The 16,294-nt window shown below is 51.3% G+C and overlaps 1 protein-coding gene and 1 pseudogene across 2 annotated transcripts; both read left to right on the forward strand.

Moving 5' to 3' along the window:
• The first annotated feature begins 1,554 nt into the window (after positions 1–1,554).
• On the forward strand, positions 1,555–5,995 carry LOC115850599 (retinol dehydrogenase 16-like). 2 transcript variants are annotated; one of them, XM_030852298.2, is made up of 4 exons: positions 1,555–1,867; positions 3,946–4,204; positions 5,060–5,223; positions 5,778–5,995. In XM_030852298.2, the coding sequence occupies exons 1-4, from the start codon at positions 1,555–1,557 to the stop codon at positions 5,993–5,995; spliced, it is 954 nt and encodes a 317-aa protein (XP_030708158.1). The 2 variants fall into 2 exon arrangements, with proteins under 2 accessions (XP_030708158.1, XP_060161989.1); XM_060306006.1 differs by having other exon boundaries at positions 5,060–5,216; positions 5,747–5,995.
• Positions 5,996–9,589: 3,594 nt separating this feature from the next.
• On the forward strand, positions 9,590–14,182 carry LOC132597993 (retinol dehydrogenase 16-like; annotated as a pseudogene).
• The last annotated feature ends 2,112 nt before the right edge of the window (positions 14,183–16,294 follow it).

Raw genomic sequence — 16,294 nt, forward strand, 5'->3', positions numbered from 1 at the left:
CACGCAGGAAGCAGGCACAGGCTGGTTTCTGCAAGACGGGCCTTTCTATTACTGCTGCCAACTCCCACCTGAGGGACAAACACTTTCAGGACTACAGTCAGCTCCCTGCACTTGACAGTTACCACTAAAGGCTGAATCTGTGCCCCTGTCTGTCTTTGTTGGCTGCTGGGGTGGGTTCCAGGGGCATTTGAGCCTCTGTTTGCTTGGGGAAGCCTCTCCTTCCCTCCCAGTGCCTCTCGTATTTCCTTACTTACCAGTCGGAGCTGTAGTAAATGTGGACGGTCAGGGGATGCCCAGCACACTGAACCAGGCTCCTTCTGTCCCTGCCCCACTCACCAGCTCTGTGCCCCTGATGGGTCCACCCCCGTTACTGAATGTGAAAGTCCCTGCATGCACAGCTGTTCTGGGGTCCAGCCTCTGGTCCTTTCTTTAATCTCCTGAGGGGGCAGCTCCCTCCTCTTCTCCATCATCACCCTGATACAACTGACCTGATTCTTTCCAATTATTGGGCTTTACAGCCCACGCTGCCTGGGGGGAGGTTCGCACAGCCCATCCCATGATCCCCGTTCAAGTCAGTCTTTTCTCAGTGTCTGAATGGTCTGGATTCGGGGTGTGGTGCCGGGCAGGGCAGGGCCTCACTCAGCACAGGAGGGGCAGAGGGCAATGTAGCCGGGCACCCAGGGCTGTGGGCAGGGCATCTTCACAGAGTGAAAGGGGAGCAACGGTTAGACCAGCTTTGTGTGAGTCCTTCCAACAACTGGCCCGGCATCTGGGAGACGTCTCACCATTGCGTGTGTCGCCCCCATCCCCTTCTTGTCCCCTCTCCTTGCCTCTGAGATCAGACACCCCCGCTGTTCTCCTGAACACCTTTCTGGCCCGGGGAACCTCTTCATCAGGAGAGACCTTATTCTCGTTTGCCTTCCCCTTCTAATCCTAGAGAAGCTGAGAGAGACTTAGTCTTTCAGGAGTGAATTCTGGGAGCTGAGCCAGAGGAGGAGACCAGGCTCAGAGGCTAAGCCAGCTGCCCAAGGTCACATAGCTTGTTGGCAGCAGAGCTGGGTTTTGAAGCCACTTGTGTCTTGATTCCACGTGTATTCCCCTTGTAAGAATCTCCAGTAGGTAAGGGAGACCCTGGTCCCAGGCTGAGTAGGAAAAAGGGAAGAAGATAGTTGTGAACCATGAAACCTGGGATATAAGAGTTACAACGTTTGGGGGTGGGGTGGAGAGGGGAGAGGTGGGTAGAGGGAAACAGGGAGGAGTGGGTGCACCAGGAAGAGGTGGCTGGAAAAGCACTGTCATCCTTAAGAAGTTGTGTTGGAAACGCAATGACATGTATTAGAAAGGCTGTGAGCGCACCAAATAGCATGCATTTGGGGTTAGAATCAATAATACTCAGCAAAGAGGGTGAAAAGGAAAATCGTGAGGACTCCACGCCAGAGAGCCTGGAAGTTGGTTGGCCAACCAACATTGTGTACGTTCTTAAGTCCTCCTGTCTCGACACTAGCCAGACTCGAGTTTCACCCCAGCCTGCCTGTGTCTGTCCCCTGCAAAGCCATGTGGCTGTACCTGGCGGTCCTCGTGGGCCTGTACTACCTCCTGCGCTGGTACCGGGAGAGGCAGGTGGTGAGCCTCCTCCAGGACAAGTTCGTCTTCATCACGGGCTGTGACTCGGGCTTCGGGAACCTGCTGGCCAGGCAGCTGGACCTGCGAGGCTTGAGGGTGCTGGCTGCGTGTCTGACGGAGCAGGGGGCCGAGCAGCTGAGGAACCAGACATCAGACAGGTTGGAGACGGTGATCCTGGATGTCACCAAGACTGAGAGCATCGCTGCGGCCGCCGAGTGGGTGAAGGAGCGTGTCGGGGACAGAGGTACCACCCAGATTTCTTTTTTCTGTTTATTTCTTCTCTCTGTGTGAAGGGGAGACCCACTGACAGCTGCCTGGGGAGATTCCCAAGGTGTTTTCCAGGACTTGAAGTCCTCCCTGTGTTCTCCTCATCCAGCTTACCAGCCAAGCCTCTTCCATCCCACCTCCACCTCCCAAACTTGAGGCTCTGCAGTTTGGGGGAGAGTTTTCCCTGATGAGAATGCGTCCTTGCAGACTTCCTGTCTGGTGTCCCCTCCTCCCTCAGCAGGAGGTCTGGGTTCCTTGATGCTGAGTGACCAGGGTGATTGGGGTGCACTTTTTGGAGGACGGGTGGAGATGGGCACTCTGGCTGGAAGGCTGCCTGGGGGGCTGGGGGGCAGCGCTGGAGCTGGGCTGTGTTCTCAGCACTTGATCATGTTCTTCGTGGTGACCCATAGTCGTCCTACTTGGGTTTAAATGTCACCAATTTTCAGATGACAACATTGAGCTGTTAGGACTTGTCTAAGGAAGGTCAGAAAACTACTTAAGCGTTACTTTTTCTCTCTCTCTGTTTTCTGTTTTTCTTCTTTTCTTTTCCTTCTTTGTTTGTTTTTTTTAATTACTACAGTTGTGCCTTTGTTTTGCAGGGGAAGGAGAGAACTTGTATTTCTTTCATCTAAGTATAATTTAAAACATGATCATTGTGGCAACTCAGAAAAGTGCAGGGATTAAAACCAAACTCTCTCAAAATCTCACCACCCAGAGATAAGTACTGATAATATTTTGACATACATGGTATTATATTTTGCACATATTAGTATCATTTTCTTTCCACTAAAGAAAGATGTACTGATTTACAACGTAATAAAACTTTCTTCCAAAAATTAGTAAATTATGATTGAGAATATACTACCCTTTAGAATAGCATTACTTACTAAAAAGTACCTCATGGTATGATACATAATTATTTCCTACCTTTTATTCATCATATTCAACATAAATGATATCTTGGCAAACTTCTTTCTACCCAGTTCCCTACACTATAACCGCATATGTTGATTGTGCCTTTGATGACAATGGTTGGAGAATATTCTTCCTACAAGGCACACGTGTTACTGAGTAGGGGAGGAACTCAACTCTCTGAGTAGATACTTCTGGCAGCCCTACCCCATCCCTCAATAGCCTGCTCCTGCCACCCTGAGGCCTATGGTTACCAAGTCTTTAAAACCTTGGGATTGTGTCTTTGATACTTGCAGAGGGGTCTCCATTAAGTTGGGTGAATTTGCACCAAGGAGATGGGGCTAGACTGGACTCCTGTGTGGGTGGCAGGAGAAGATGGAATTTTCTGGGGTAGGGGGTGAACTCTGTGTTCTGGAGGTGATGGGTAAACAGAGGCAGCCCTTCCTCCCCCTGAAAGCCTACCCCCATGGAATTCCCCAGATTCCTGCAGGAACATTGCTCAGTGTTTTAAGGCCAGGCCCTAGAGGTCAATACCAGGCCTGTCAACATGTTTCCCCAAACCTGGGATTTCAGGTCTGTTTTACCCAGCCAATCTCCACCCAGATATTACTCATCTTTTTTTGCCTTTTATCCACTGTCTCTTTTATTCCTCTCTTCCCCTCCCTTCCTTATTGTCTCTCTATATTTCCCTCTCTTTCCCTTATACTAGCTAGTTGTTGGGCACTCAGTCCTGCAGCTGTCAGAAAATCTGAAAATGTAGGTGAATATTGATAATGTCTGCAAGGACAACATGGACTGTGAAAACCCAAAACTTCACCCTCCGAGTTCCAGACTATGGACCCACTAGATTTCCTCAGCCTCAGTCCCTGCCTTCATCCAATCTGGGGTGCTTGCCCCTTGTCACCAGGCAGTGGGCTGGGCGTGAAGACTGAGTCAGGAGGGTGGCGCACCTTCTGTCCTCCAACCGCTTACAGGGTCTGGTCTCCCCAAACCCGCAGGCAGCATGTTGGTCTCTGTTCCAGCCGTTCCCCCTGCAGTCTCTCTCCTAAAGTCCTCACTGGGTGGAAGGTGACTTGGAACCTCCACTGGGTCCTCACTCACGGGCCCAGCATGGTGTTGCCCTCTCGCCTTCACTGTTCCCAGGACTCTGGGGCCTGGTGAATAATGCCGGCATTTGCACTCCCATGGCACCCAATGAGTGGCTGACCAAACAGGACTTCGTAAAGATGCTCGACGTGAACCTGTTGGGGATGATCGAGGTGACCCTGAGTCTGCTGCCCCTAGTGCGGAAGGCGAGGGGCCGTGTGGTCAACGTCTCCAGCGTCATGGGCCGCGTGTCCCTCTTTGGTGGGGGCTACTGCATGTCCAAGTACGGCGTGGAGGCCTTCTCAGACTCCCTCAGGTAATGGCCTGGAATGGAGGCCCTTCCTCTGTCCTCCTGCTTTATGCTTCTGGGGGTGCCTTCTACAGGGGTTTTCTTTCTTTAGAGACCTAATGGCCCTTCCTTCTAGATCCCTCTCTCTTGCTCTGTGTAGGTCTTTCACTGGGAAGCACCCTTTTATCTTTTGGGTGTCCAGGTGGGTGTGAGGCCTAATATGATGCAACATATTCCTGCCTTGCGTGAGGGTCCACAGTCACCAAAGTGTCGGAGGCAGAACTGGACCTGATATTATTTGTCTGTGCAGCCCTTCCATGTGCTCAGCTGCTGCGGTATTTAGGTTTTGGGAGCCCTGTGGGGAGTGTACCCCATGAAGCCATTAATCCCGGGAGCTACTTAATCAAATCAGTGGGGAGACTCCACGGGCTGCAGGGAGAGGGTGGCTCTGATGTGGGGGATCTGATACCGTGGGCAGAGAGATGCTCCCTAGAGGACAGGTGGCCAGGGGGTTAGCAGAGTAGGAGAGGGGAGAGAGGGGACTGGGGAGTATGGGAAAGATAAAACGTGCAAAGTGTGGTGATTGATTGGAGGGATGAGGAATAGGAGGAGATAACATTTAAAGGATGCCTTGTAGCACAACTGGTAGGATTTAGAGCTGATAGGCACAGGTATGTAAAGTAATTGGAAAAATATTCACACTCTATACAGAAGCAATACCATCATCCTGAGTTTTCTCCCCCTGGCTTCTGTACCTCACAACCTCTGAGAAATTCCAGCGTATCCTACCCCGATCCTATGTTGGTGTCTTACTGTTCTTTCATGTTTTGTTTTGCAAGAGGACCTCTGAAGTCCTTGCCCCTCGGCCTGTCTCCCTTGCAGGAGGGAGCTCTCCTACTTCGGAGTGAAGGTGGCGATGATTGAGCCTGGTTACTTCATGACCAATATGACCAGCCCTGAGGTGTTTAATGGAAGCCTCCAGGCATCATGGGATCAGGCCAGCCCAGAGATCAAGGAACTCTATGGAGAGAAGTTCGTGGCTGACTGTGAGTGAGACCTTGGGGAGAGAAGCAAACCCTTGTCTGGTAGCCTGGGTCCATCATTAGCACCTCCTCCAGTCTCAGGTCCATCCTCCAGGCTCTGAGTCCCCCACATAGCGGGGACATGAACTCCATCCCCAGGGTCCTGTGTGGTCAATTGGTGACCCAAGGAAAGGATTCAGGCTTGATAGACCTGGGGACCAGTTTCTCTTCCGAAACTCTTTTAATTTGGGAAGGAAACTGAAGCCAGAGAGGGAAGACACCCGTGGAATCACGGTAAGCTGGTGTTAGAACCAGCTTTCTTCAGGTGCCTCAATTTCTAGTGTTTGCAAAGACCTCCGGTTTATGTAGTGCACATATTCCCAGGAATAGATCCAGAGGTGGCTTGGTGTGGATAGAGATCCTGGGGTAAGTGTTAGGACACACTCCAATGAAATCCATGGATTTGATTTAGAGTATGATTTTGGAAGAGAAAGGACTTTTTAGAAACTGTCATGTTGATCTGAAAGTGGGAGCATTGGGAAATGAGAATATTTTGGATGGTGTCTCCTTCTGGACAGTCATGAAGACATCTAATTTATTGACGCCATCATGGTCCGGGAATCTGTCCTTGATGACCAACTGCATGGAGCATGCCCTGACCTCCTGCCACCCCCGCACCCGGTACTCCGCTGGCTGGGACGCCAAGTTCTTCTACCTCCCCGTGAGCTACATGCCCACCTTCCTGGTGGATCTCATGATGTACTGGGGTGCCCCACGGCCTGCTAAGGCCCTGTAACCCAAGACTGGGGTGCATGGTGGGGGCAGTTGGGGATAGTGTGGGGAGGGGATGCATCAGGGAGAGGGAAATAGAGTGGCGAAAGGGGTTCTCATGTCACCGGGGACACCCATCCCACCTCAGTCCCCAGGCTTCTCTTGGGACATTACTTAGTTCTCTGGGGATATTAGGAAGAAAGGAACAAGTCTTATGGCCGAGGAACAGGGCTCATTATCTCACATCTGTGTCCTGTTCCTTGAGTGGCCTCTCAGTGCCTTATGACCCACATGCAGCTGTGAAAAACCCTCGCTTTGGGGAGGGTGTGAGCAGCTGGGAGTTTTCAGTCCCCCCTGCTCTGCCTCTGTCCACCTGTTGATGTATCTTTCCCATGTCCAGTCTCCCTCTCCCCCAGGATAGAAATGGACAGGGGAGATAAAGGCCCCTCTTGCCTGAGGGTATGTGTTGACAGTGGAGGGTAACCACCAGCCTGACTCACGAGCCTAGGTGCCAACTCAGTAGACCTTGGCTGGAATGCGATCCTGTCAGAGAACAAACAAACCGGGTTTTGATCTATCTTGGAAACAAGAATTTCCATTGATTATTTTTTCCTTAAAATTATAGTTGAAAAGTTCACCTGCTTGAGCTTCATGCTTAATCTGAAGACTCCTGTTTTTCAAATTATTATTTATACACGTAAACACTCACATACACACACAGACACCGAGCCAGTCACACCAAACAAACTGAAATCAAATAAAGCATCATTGATTCACTTTATGCCTTGGGGGTATGTGTTCAGGAGGTTTGGACTCAGCCCCAGGAATCCTCTCCAGAATGTCAGAGAGCTTGTGAGATTGCAAAGCCCTGGTCCTCCTTGCTGGTCTTACAGGGGGGTGCAGGGCTGCACTGAGTTGGGTTCCATGGCCCACAGTGTGGACTGTGACACAAGGACCCCTATTTAGACAAGGCGGAGCAACAAAAGCGCTGAAAAAAGAAGTGCAATGCACACCATCCCACGTCCTTACCCTAGACCTTCCGTAGATCCCTATTCCTCCTCCTTCCAGGCTGCCTTTCTTAGGGAGGGAACCAGGTCTGGTCTGATGGACGTGTGAAGGGGCTGGAACCCACGCCATGAGGGTCCATGCGGCTGTCACAAGGAAGTTTCCCTAATCCTCCCCTTGGCTGTCCCGGTGGTTTTTGACAAAGGATCAGTGATTCCCCGCTGAAAATCTCATCTCCTCCAAGTATCAGATATTCAGCGCCGGAGGCGGGATTTGTCTCTCCATTTTGGGAGCTCACTCCAGAAGGGGGACTGCATACCTGTAGGGCTGGAAAAGAGCTTGCACAATTAGCCCTCACTCCTGGCACCTTCTAGCCCCCTTTGGTTACCTACGCCTCTCCCCACTTCAGGGGACCCAACCTGAGATGAGAAGAGGGGATGGTGTGGGACACCCTGTCTTTGACAGTGGTCCTACTGAGACTGGGCAGAGAGACACCTAGTGGTGGCAGCCCCTGCTCCAGCACAAGCAGGCTCACAGGTGCGGCCTCAGAATCTGGGCCAGCTGCAACTCCCTGGACCGTAGATGCAGAGATCTTGGTCAGTGAGTCTCCCTGACAGGGTCGCCTCTGAAAGATCTTCTTCTGGCCCCCGCAGCTCCCAGGTGAGTGAGTGTCACCCCAGGCTCCTTTCTCTTACTGCTCTCTCCTGACCTTCCTGTGGTTGTTCCCACCTGGAATGTAGTCTGAAACAGCTGAGACTCCCGCGAGCAGTCATATTACTTTCAGGGTTCACAAGAGGGAAGCAAATGGCCTGAGGGCTGGGACGTGTCTGCTGCATGGCCCCTTGGGAGTTTATGGTTGAAGGAATTCGTGGTCACTGAGAAAAAAAAATCTCCTGTTTCTTCCAAGTAAAGAAACCAAACCTTCTCCCATAGCAGGGTTTTTGTTTGCCTAGGATTTGCATGCCGCCCCGGCTTCTTGACACCGTTTCCACACAGTTTCCAGGGCACCATCCTTCATCCTTGCCTTCTTCGTCCTCACCCTTTGGGAAGCCCACGTAGGAGGGTCCTGGTGGTCACGCAGGAAGCAGGCACAGGCTGGTTTCTGCAAGACGGGCCTTTCTATTACTGCTGCCAACTCCCACCTGAGGGACAAACACTTTCAGGACTACAGTCACCTCCCTGCACTTGACAGTTACCAAAAAAAGGCTGAATCTGTGCCCCTGTCTGTCTTTGTTGGCTGCTGGGGTGGGTTCCAGGGGCATTTGAGCCTCTGTTTGCTTGGGGAAGCCTCTCCTTCCCTCCCAGTGCCTCTCGTATTTCCTTACTTACCAGTCGGAGCTGTAGTAAATGTGGACGGTCAGGGGATGCCCAGCACACTGAACCAGGCTCCTTCTGTCCCTGCCCCACTCACCAGCTCTGTACCCCTGATGGGTCCACCCCCGTTACTGAATGTGAAAGTCCCTGCATGCACAGCTGTTCTGGGGTCCAGCCTCTGGTCCTTTCTTTAATCTCCTGAGGGGGCAGCTCCCTCCTCTTCTCCATCATCACCCTGATACAACTGACCTGATTCTTTCCAATTATTGGGCTTTACAGCCCACGCTGCCTGGGGGGAGGTTCGCACAGCCCATCCCATGATCCCCGTTCAAGTCAGTCTTTTCTCAGTGTCTGAATGGTCTGGATTCGGGGTGTGGTGCCGGGCAGGGCAGGGCCTCACTCAGCACAGGAGGGGCAGAGGGCAATGTAGCCGGGCACCCAGGGCTGTGGGCAGGGCATCTTCACAGAGTGAAAGGGGAGCAACGGTTAGACCAGCTTTGTGTGAGTCCTTCCAACAACTGGCCCGGCATCTGGGAGACGTCTCACCATTGCGTGTGTCGCCCCCATCCCCTTCTTGTCCCCTCTCCTTGCCTCTGAGATCAGACACCCCCGCTGTTCTCCTGAACACCTTTCTGGCCCGGGGAACCTCTTCATCAGGAGAGACCTTATTCTCGTTTGCCTTCCCCTTCTAATCCTAGAGAAGCTGAGAGAGACTTAGTCTTTCAGGAGTGAATTCTGGGAGCTGAGCCAGAGGAGGAGACCAGGCTCAGAGGCTAAGCCAGCTGCCCAAGGTCACATAGCTTGTTGGCAGCAGAGCTGGGTTTTGAAGCCACTTGTGTCTTGATTCCACGTGTATTCCCCTTGTAAGAATCTCCAGTAGGTAAGGGAGACCCCGGTCCCAGGCTGAGCAGGAAAAAGGGAAGAAGATAGCTGTGAACCATGAGACCAAGGACATAAAGGCCCAATGTGGAGAGTGGGGAGGGGAGAGGTGAGCAGGGGAAACAGGGAGGAGTGGGAGAACCTGGAAATGGTGGTTGTAAAAGAGCCTCAAGGGGTTGTGTTGGAAATGCAGTTACATCTATTAGAAATGGTGTAAATGTACCAAAGAGCATTAACACTGGGACCAGAGTCAGTATTACTCACCAAAGAGGGTGAACAGGAAAATCCTGAGGACTCCATGCCAGAGAGCCTGGAGGCTGGTTGGCCAACCAACATTGCGTGTGTTCTAAGTCCTCCTGTCTCAACACTAGCCAGACTCGAGTTTAACCCCAGTCTGCCTGTGTCTGTCCCCTGCAAAGCCATGTGGCTGTACCTGGCGGTCCTCGTGGGCCTGTACTATCTCCTGCGCTGGTACCGGGAGAGGCAGGTGGTGAGCCTCCTCCAGGACAAGTTCATCTTCATCACGGGCTGTGACTCGGGCTTCGGGAACCCACTGGCCAGGCAGCTGGATCTGCGAGGCTTGAGGGTACTGGATGCATGTCTGACGGAGCAGGGGGCCGAGCAGCTGAGGAGCCAGACATCAGACAGGCTGGAGACGGTGATCCTGGACGTCACCAAGACTGAGAGCATCACTGCGGCCGCCAAGTGGGTAAAGGAACATGTGAGGGACAGAGGTACCACCCAGATTTCTCAAGTCTGATTCCTCTCTGTGAAGTGGAGACCCCTTGACAGCTGCCTGGGGAGATTCCCAAGGTGTTTTCCAGGACTTGAAGTCCTCCCTGTGTTCTTCTCCTCATCCAGCTTACCAGCCAAGCCTCTTCCATCCCACCTCCACCTCCCAAACTTGAGGCTCTGCAGTTTGGGGGAGAGTTTTCCCTGATGAGAATGCGTCCTTGTAGACTTTCTGTCTGGTGTCCCCTCCTCCCTCAGCAGGAGGTCTGGGTTCCTTGATGCTGAGTGACCAGGGTGATCGGGGTGCACTTTTTGGAGGACGGGTGGAGATGGGCACTCTGGCTGGAAGACTGCATGGGGGGCTGGGGAGCAGCGCTGGAGCCGAGCTGAGTTCTCAGTACTTGGTCATGTTCTTGCTGGTGACCCCTAGTCATCCGACTTGTGTTTAAATGTCACGTATTTTTCAGATGTCGACACTGAGCTGTCAGGACTTTTCTAAGGAAGGTCAGAAAACTACTATGGAGTTACTTTCTCTCTCTTTTATTTTTCGTTTTTCTGTGTGTGTGTGAGTGTGCGTGTGTGTGTGTGTGTGTGTGTGTGTGTGTGTTTTACTGTAGTTCTGCCTGTGTTTTATGGTAGAAGGAAAGGACTTTAATTTCTTTTATCTAAGTATAGATTTAAAACATGATCATTGTGAAAAATGGGAAAAGTACATGGATAAAAACCAAAGTTACCCCAAATCACGCCACCCGCAGATAAGTACTGATAACATTTTTACATACAGGATATTACATTTTGTACATAATTTGTATCCTAATTTTCCACTGAAAGAAGTTGAACAAATTTACACATAACAAAAATTTCTTCAAAAACATAATAAATAATGATCGAGAATGTTCCATACCTTAGAATAGCACTACTTAGTAAAAAGTACCTCATGGCGTGAATGTAATTGTTTCCCACATTTTATTCATTGGATTCAACGAAATGATGTCTTGGTAAACTTTCTACCCAACTCCCTACGTTGTAACCATGTATATTAGTTGGGTCTTTGGTGTCAAATATGGTGGGAGAATATATATTCTTACAAGGGCAGACTTGGTACTGAGCAGGGGAGGGACTAACTCTGTGTGTTAATAATTCTAACACCCTGTACCCAACTCCCCTGAACCTGCTCTTCTGCCCTGACTTCTATTAATTGGTTAGTGTTTAAATATTTGGTATGTGTCTCTGAGTCTTGCAGAGAGGTTTCCATGAAGCTTGGTGAACTGTGAACTGAGAGTCATGGGGTCAGAGTTGCCTCCTGTGTGGGTGGGAGGAGAGGGTGTATTTTTCTGGGACAAAGTGTAAATTCCGATTTGAGGGAGGGTGGTTAATAGTGGCAGCCCTGCCTTCCCCTGAAAGCCTACCCCGTGGAATTCCCCAGATTCCTGCTGGAACATTGCTCAGTATCGATGCGGGTATTTCAAAGCCAGGCCCTAGAGGTCAATACCAGGCCTGTCAACACATTCTCCCAAACCTGGGATTTCAGGTCTCTTTTACCCAGCCAATCTGCACCCAAATAGTTCTCATCTTTTTTGTTTTTGTCTTTTATCCATTGTCTCCTCTCTTCCTCTCTTCCCCTCCCTTCCTCATTGTCTCTCTCTGTTTCCCTCTCTTTCCCTTATACTAGCTAGTTGTTGAGCACTCACTCCTGCAGCTGTCAGAAAATCTGAAAATGTAGGTGAATTTTTTTTTTTTTTAACCACTACTTTTCTTTCTTTTTTTTTTTTTTTAACATCTTTATTGGGGTATAATTGCTTTACAATGGTGTGTTAGTTTCTGCTTGTAGGTGAATTTTGATAATGTCTGCAAGGACAACATGGACTGTGAAAACACAAAACTTCACCCTCCGAGTTCCAGACTATGGACCCACTAGATTTCTTCAGCCTCAGTCCCTGCCTTCATCCAAACTGGGGTGCTTGCCCCTTGTCACCAGGCAGTGGGCTGGGCGTGAAGACTGAGTCAGGAGGGTGGCGCACCTTCAGCATGTTGGTCTCTGTTCCAGCCGTTCCCCCTGCAGCCTCTCTCCTAAAGTCCTCACTGGGTGGAAGGTGACTTGGAACCTCTGCTGGGTCCTCACTCATGGGCCCAGCATGGTGTTGCCCTCTTGCTCTCACTGTTCCCAGGACTTTGGGGCCTGGTGAATAACACTGCCATCTCCATGTCCACTGTACCCAGTGTGTGGCTGACCAACCAGGACTTCGTGAAGATACTGGACGTGTACCTGTTGGGGGTGATCAAGGTGACCCTGAGTCTGCTGTCCCTAGTGCGGAAGGCGAGGGGGCCGTGTGGTCAACGTCTCCAGCGTCACGGGCCGCGTGTCCCTCTGGGGTGGAGGTTATTGCATTTCCAATATGGCATGGAGGCCTTCTTGGACTTGGACTCCCCCAGGTTATGGCCTGGGACAGAGACCCTCCCCCCACCCCCTTGGTCCTTCTGCTTCTGTGCTTCTGGGGGAGTCTTTTACAGGGGGTTCCTTTCATCACAGACTTAGAGTTCTTTTTTCCAGAACTTTCTCTCTTGCTTTTGCCAGGCATTCATTGGGAAGCTCCTTTCTAAGTTCGTGGTGTCAGGATGGACTTGGCGACTGTAGAGTTTGAATGAACTTACTCTGCCCTGGAAGTTGGCCCACACTCAGAAAGTGAGGTAGAATTGTCACCGATATAATTTGGCTACAGTGTGCTCCACCTACATTACTGCTATGATATTAGGTTGGGGGAGCCTTGTTTGCAGTGTAACCCCATGGAAGCAATTAATCAAGGAAAGTAATTAATCATATCAGCAGTAGAGACCCTACTGGCTGCAGGGCTGAGGATGGCTCTGAATATGGGGCAGGGAAGTGATCCCAGGTAGGGAGATGCATTTTAGGGTCCAGTTACACCAGCCCAGCTGATAAATGGCCAGGCAGTAGACTGGTTAGGATAGGGAAGAGAGGAAATTGAGCGTGAAGGGGATAAAATACAAAAAGCCTGGTGATCAATTGGATGTGAGGGGAATATGAGGAGATAGCACTTAAGTGGTACCTTGCAACTCAACTGGTAGGATTTAGAAGCATAAGCACATGTATATAAAATATTTGGAAAAATATTCAAACTCTATACAGAATAACATCATCATAAGATTTCTCCTTCTGGCTTTTCTGTACTTCACAACCTCCCGGAGTTTCCTGCTTATCGCACTGCAGTCCTGTATTGGTATCTTATTTGTGTGTGTGTGTTTTTGTGTCTTGGTTCATAAAAACTCTGAAGTCTTTGCCCCTCTGCCTGCCTCCCTTGCAGGAAGGAGCTCTCCTACTTTGGGGTGAAGGAGGAGATGATCGTGCCTGGTTACTTCAAGACCTTTGTGACCAGCCCTGAGGCAATTTCTCGGGGCCTCCAGGCAGCATGGGATCAGGCCAGCTCAGAGGTCAAGGAACTCTATGCGGAGACATTCCTGGCCTCAGGTGAGTGAGCTGTGGACCTTGGAGAGAGAAGCAAACCCTTGTCTGGAAGCCTGGGTCCATCATTAGCACCTCCTCCAGTCTCAGGTCCATCCTCCAGGCTCTGACTCACCCACACAGTGGGCACATGAGCTCCATCCCCAGGATCCCATGTGGTCAACTGGTGACCTAAGGAAAGGATCCAGGCTTGGTAAACCTGGGAACCACTGTCTCATCTGTACCCCTTGTTATTTTGGGAGGAAACTGAAGCCAGAGAGGATAGACACCTGTGGACTCATGGCAAACTGACTTTAGAGCAGCTGGTTTTCATGTGCTTAGATTTCTAGTGTTTATAGAAAGATCCAATTTATGTATTGGATATTCTCAGAAGTAGAGCCAGAGGTCGCTTAGTGTGGAACAGTTGTTCCTGGGGTAAGAATTCGGGCGCTTCTTGGAGAATTTGAATGGATTAGTTTGGGACATGGGTTTGAGGGGGTGGGGCAGGGAGAGGGCAGGATTTCTTAGAAGGTTCCTTCCCATATTAGAGCTGTGAATTGGAAAGGAGGGATGTGGAAGTATATAAGGAAACTTTCATCTTGAACAGACATCAAAATAACTGAAAATATTTTCAAAAAATGCAAGTTGAATCTCTGTCCTTGGTCATGAACTTCGTGAACGTGCTCTGACCACCTGCCACCCACGCACCTGATGATACTCACCTGACTGGGATGTCAAGCTCATCTACTTCCCAAGAGCTACATACCCTCCTTCCTGATGGATGCCATGGTCTACTGGAGCTCCTCAAGGGCCAGGGCCCTGTGAAGTCAAGGTTGGGGTGCATGGGAGGTCTATTTGGGTTGCTGTGTGAGGGATGATGCTTCAAGAGAAGGGAAAAAAGGTGGAGGGAGGGAGCTTTCCAGTCTCTAAGGTCATGCAGCTCATCCTCCTCCTTATCTCTACTCCAGGCTTCTTCTGAGGCTCTGGGGATATTAGGAAGAAAGGACCAAGTTTTGCAGCTGAGGAACAGGGAGCCAATAGCACACATCTGTGCCCTGGTCCTGGAGCAGCCTCTCAAGGCTCTGAGCCTCATGGCCCTCCTGCCACCCTGAGGAATCTGCACTCTTCGGAGGGTGTGAGCCGCTGGGAGGGGGCTCAGCCCCACCTGCTCTGCCTCTGTTCATCTCCTCAGAGTGTGCCTTCGTTTCCTCATCCCACAGGATGGAAATGGCCTGGAAGAGGCAAAGGGTCCTCTCTCCACTGAAAGTACCTGTGAGCAGGGGTTGGGGATGCACAAGGCAACCACCAGCCTGACCCATCAGCCTCATGTGCCAGCTGAATAAGGAGGCCACTCATCAGAGCGGGCAGCATTCTCAGTCCTAGAAGAAGAGCCCTCTGCGTGGTCCTGCAGCCCCCCCAACCCCCATTCCATGGCCTGCATTTTTCTGATGTTGGGAGTTTGAGTCCAGGGAAGTGCTGCTTGAGCCAGCAGTCAGCAGACAGGCCCATGAGATGGTGAGTCAGGCCCAGGCCTGCGCTGGGACAGTTCCAAGTCATTCTTTTTCAGGTCTAGTGACAAAACCCTGGATCTCACCAACTGGGACTGTCTGAAGAACTGGGACACTCCTGGGCCTGCTCAGCCCTTGGGTGACATTGTCTGACTTCTTCCAGCCAAGACTTCCTTGTTCACTCACCAAGGAGGCAGACAGACTTCTGAGATGCCCCCCAGACCCACTGTAGGCAGTGCTGTGCCTTGGGGTGGGTATGAAGTAGGTGAGGTTCGCCTCCACCTCCCACCTCCTACCTCCATACCCTGCAGGCTTTGGGTCTGCTCCCCAGGGCTGGGTCCATGAACTGACCGCCCCCCCCCCCACTCCCACCACCCTTGGTATAGAATGGCCAGACTCCCTGAGATTTGTGGTGACATTCTGGAGCTGACTAACCTTGGTAGATAGATAGCATAGAGCAGAGAGACGCATCCTTTTCCCTTCACTCTAGAGAACTTTGTGGCCCCATTTCTGTGTCAGACCCTCTAGACAGGGAAGGTGTAGGCAGTTGTCCCGGGTCTCTCAGGATGAGCCTGGGCTCAGGCCTATCCTGAGAAATGGTGACCCTAGAGGTTTATCCAAAGAACCACCACAAACTCCAGCATAATTCTGTCCCCATATTTTATGCAGCCCTGGGCATGGCCCCTCACTACTCATACCTCTGTCTCATATCCTTGCTTCCTTTTCTTTACTGGCTTCCCTTCTACCTTTCGGTGTGTTCTTTGCTCCCTTGCCTGGAATCTCTCCCTTCCCTCCAAGTCCTGACCCTGAGAGTTTTCTAAGTCCCTGACCCCGGTCCTCTGCTCTTCCCATGTGTCATCCCCTCTCGGGGCCAATGACTTGGCCCCAGGCCCTTCCCACAGCTGCCCAGGGCATTCATGAGCCATCCTCATCATCTGGCTGGACCTCAGTCTCAATGCTTATCATCTAGCTCGGCCTCCGTCTCAGTAATGCTCATATCAGAACTCTCTATTCTCCTGCCTCTCTCCCGATGCCCAAAGTGTCTCCTCCTGACTTTTCTTGACACCCGGGGTTCTACCTGTTATCAGAATCATTTTGACTCCTGGCCTCCCTTCCCTCTGCATTTTCCATGAGCCACTGTGTCAGTTGACTGTACAGTCCTTCCTTTCACTGACATCACCCCCCTTCAGGCTCCTCAGCTCAGCCTAGCGTGTATCTGGAGATAGAAGAAAAATGCTCACTGGGGGTCCTGCCCGGGGGAGCTTCTGTGTCCTCGGTCCTTGACTCCCTCCATTTACCTGGTTGCTGGGTGAGGGGGGTGCTGGACCCGCTTGGAGTGCAGTGGGGACTCCTCATTGGTGACCTGAGCATCACCTCCCCAGGACCCAGGCCCTGAGCCCGTCAGGGGTTTCTGCTTTCTGGGAGTTGG

Source organism: Globicephala melas, chromosome 10, assembly GCF_963455315.2.
Source record: "Globicephala melas chromosome 10, mGloMel1.2, whole genome shotgun sequence".
Taxonomy (NCBI): domain Eukaryota; kingdom Metazoa; phylum Chordata; class Mammalia; order Artiodactyla; family Delphinidae; genus Globicephala; species Globicephala melas.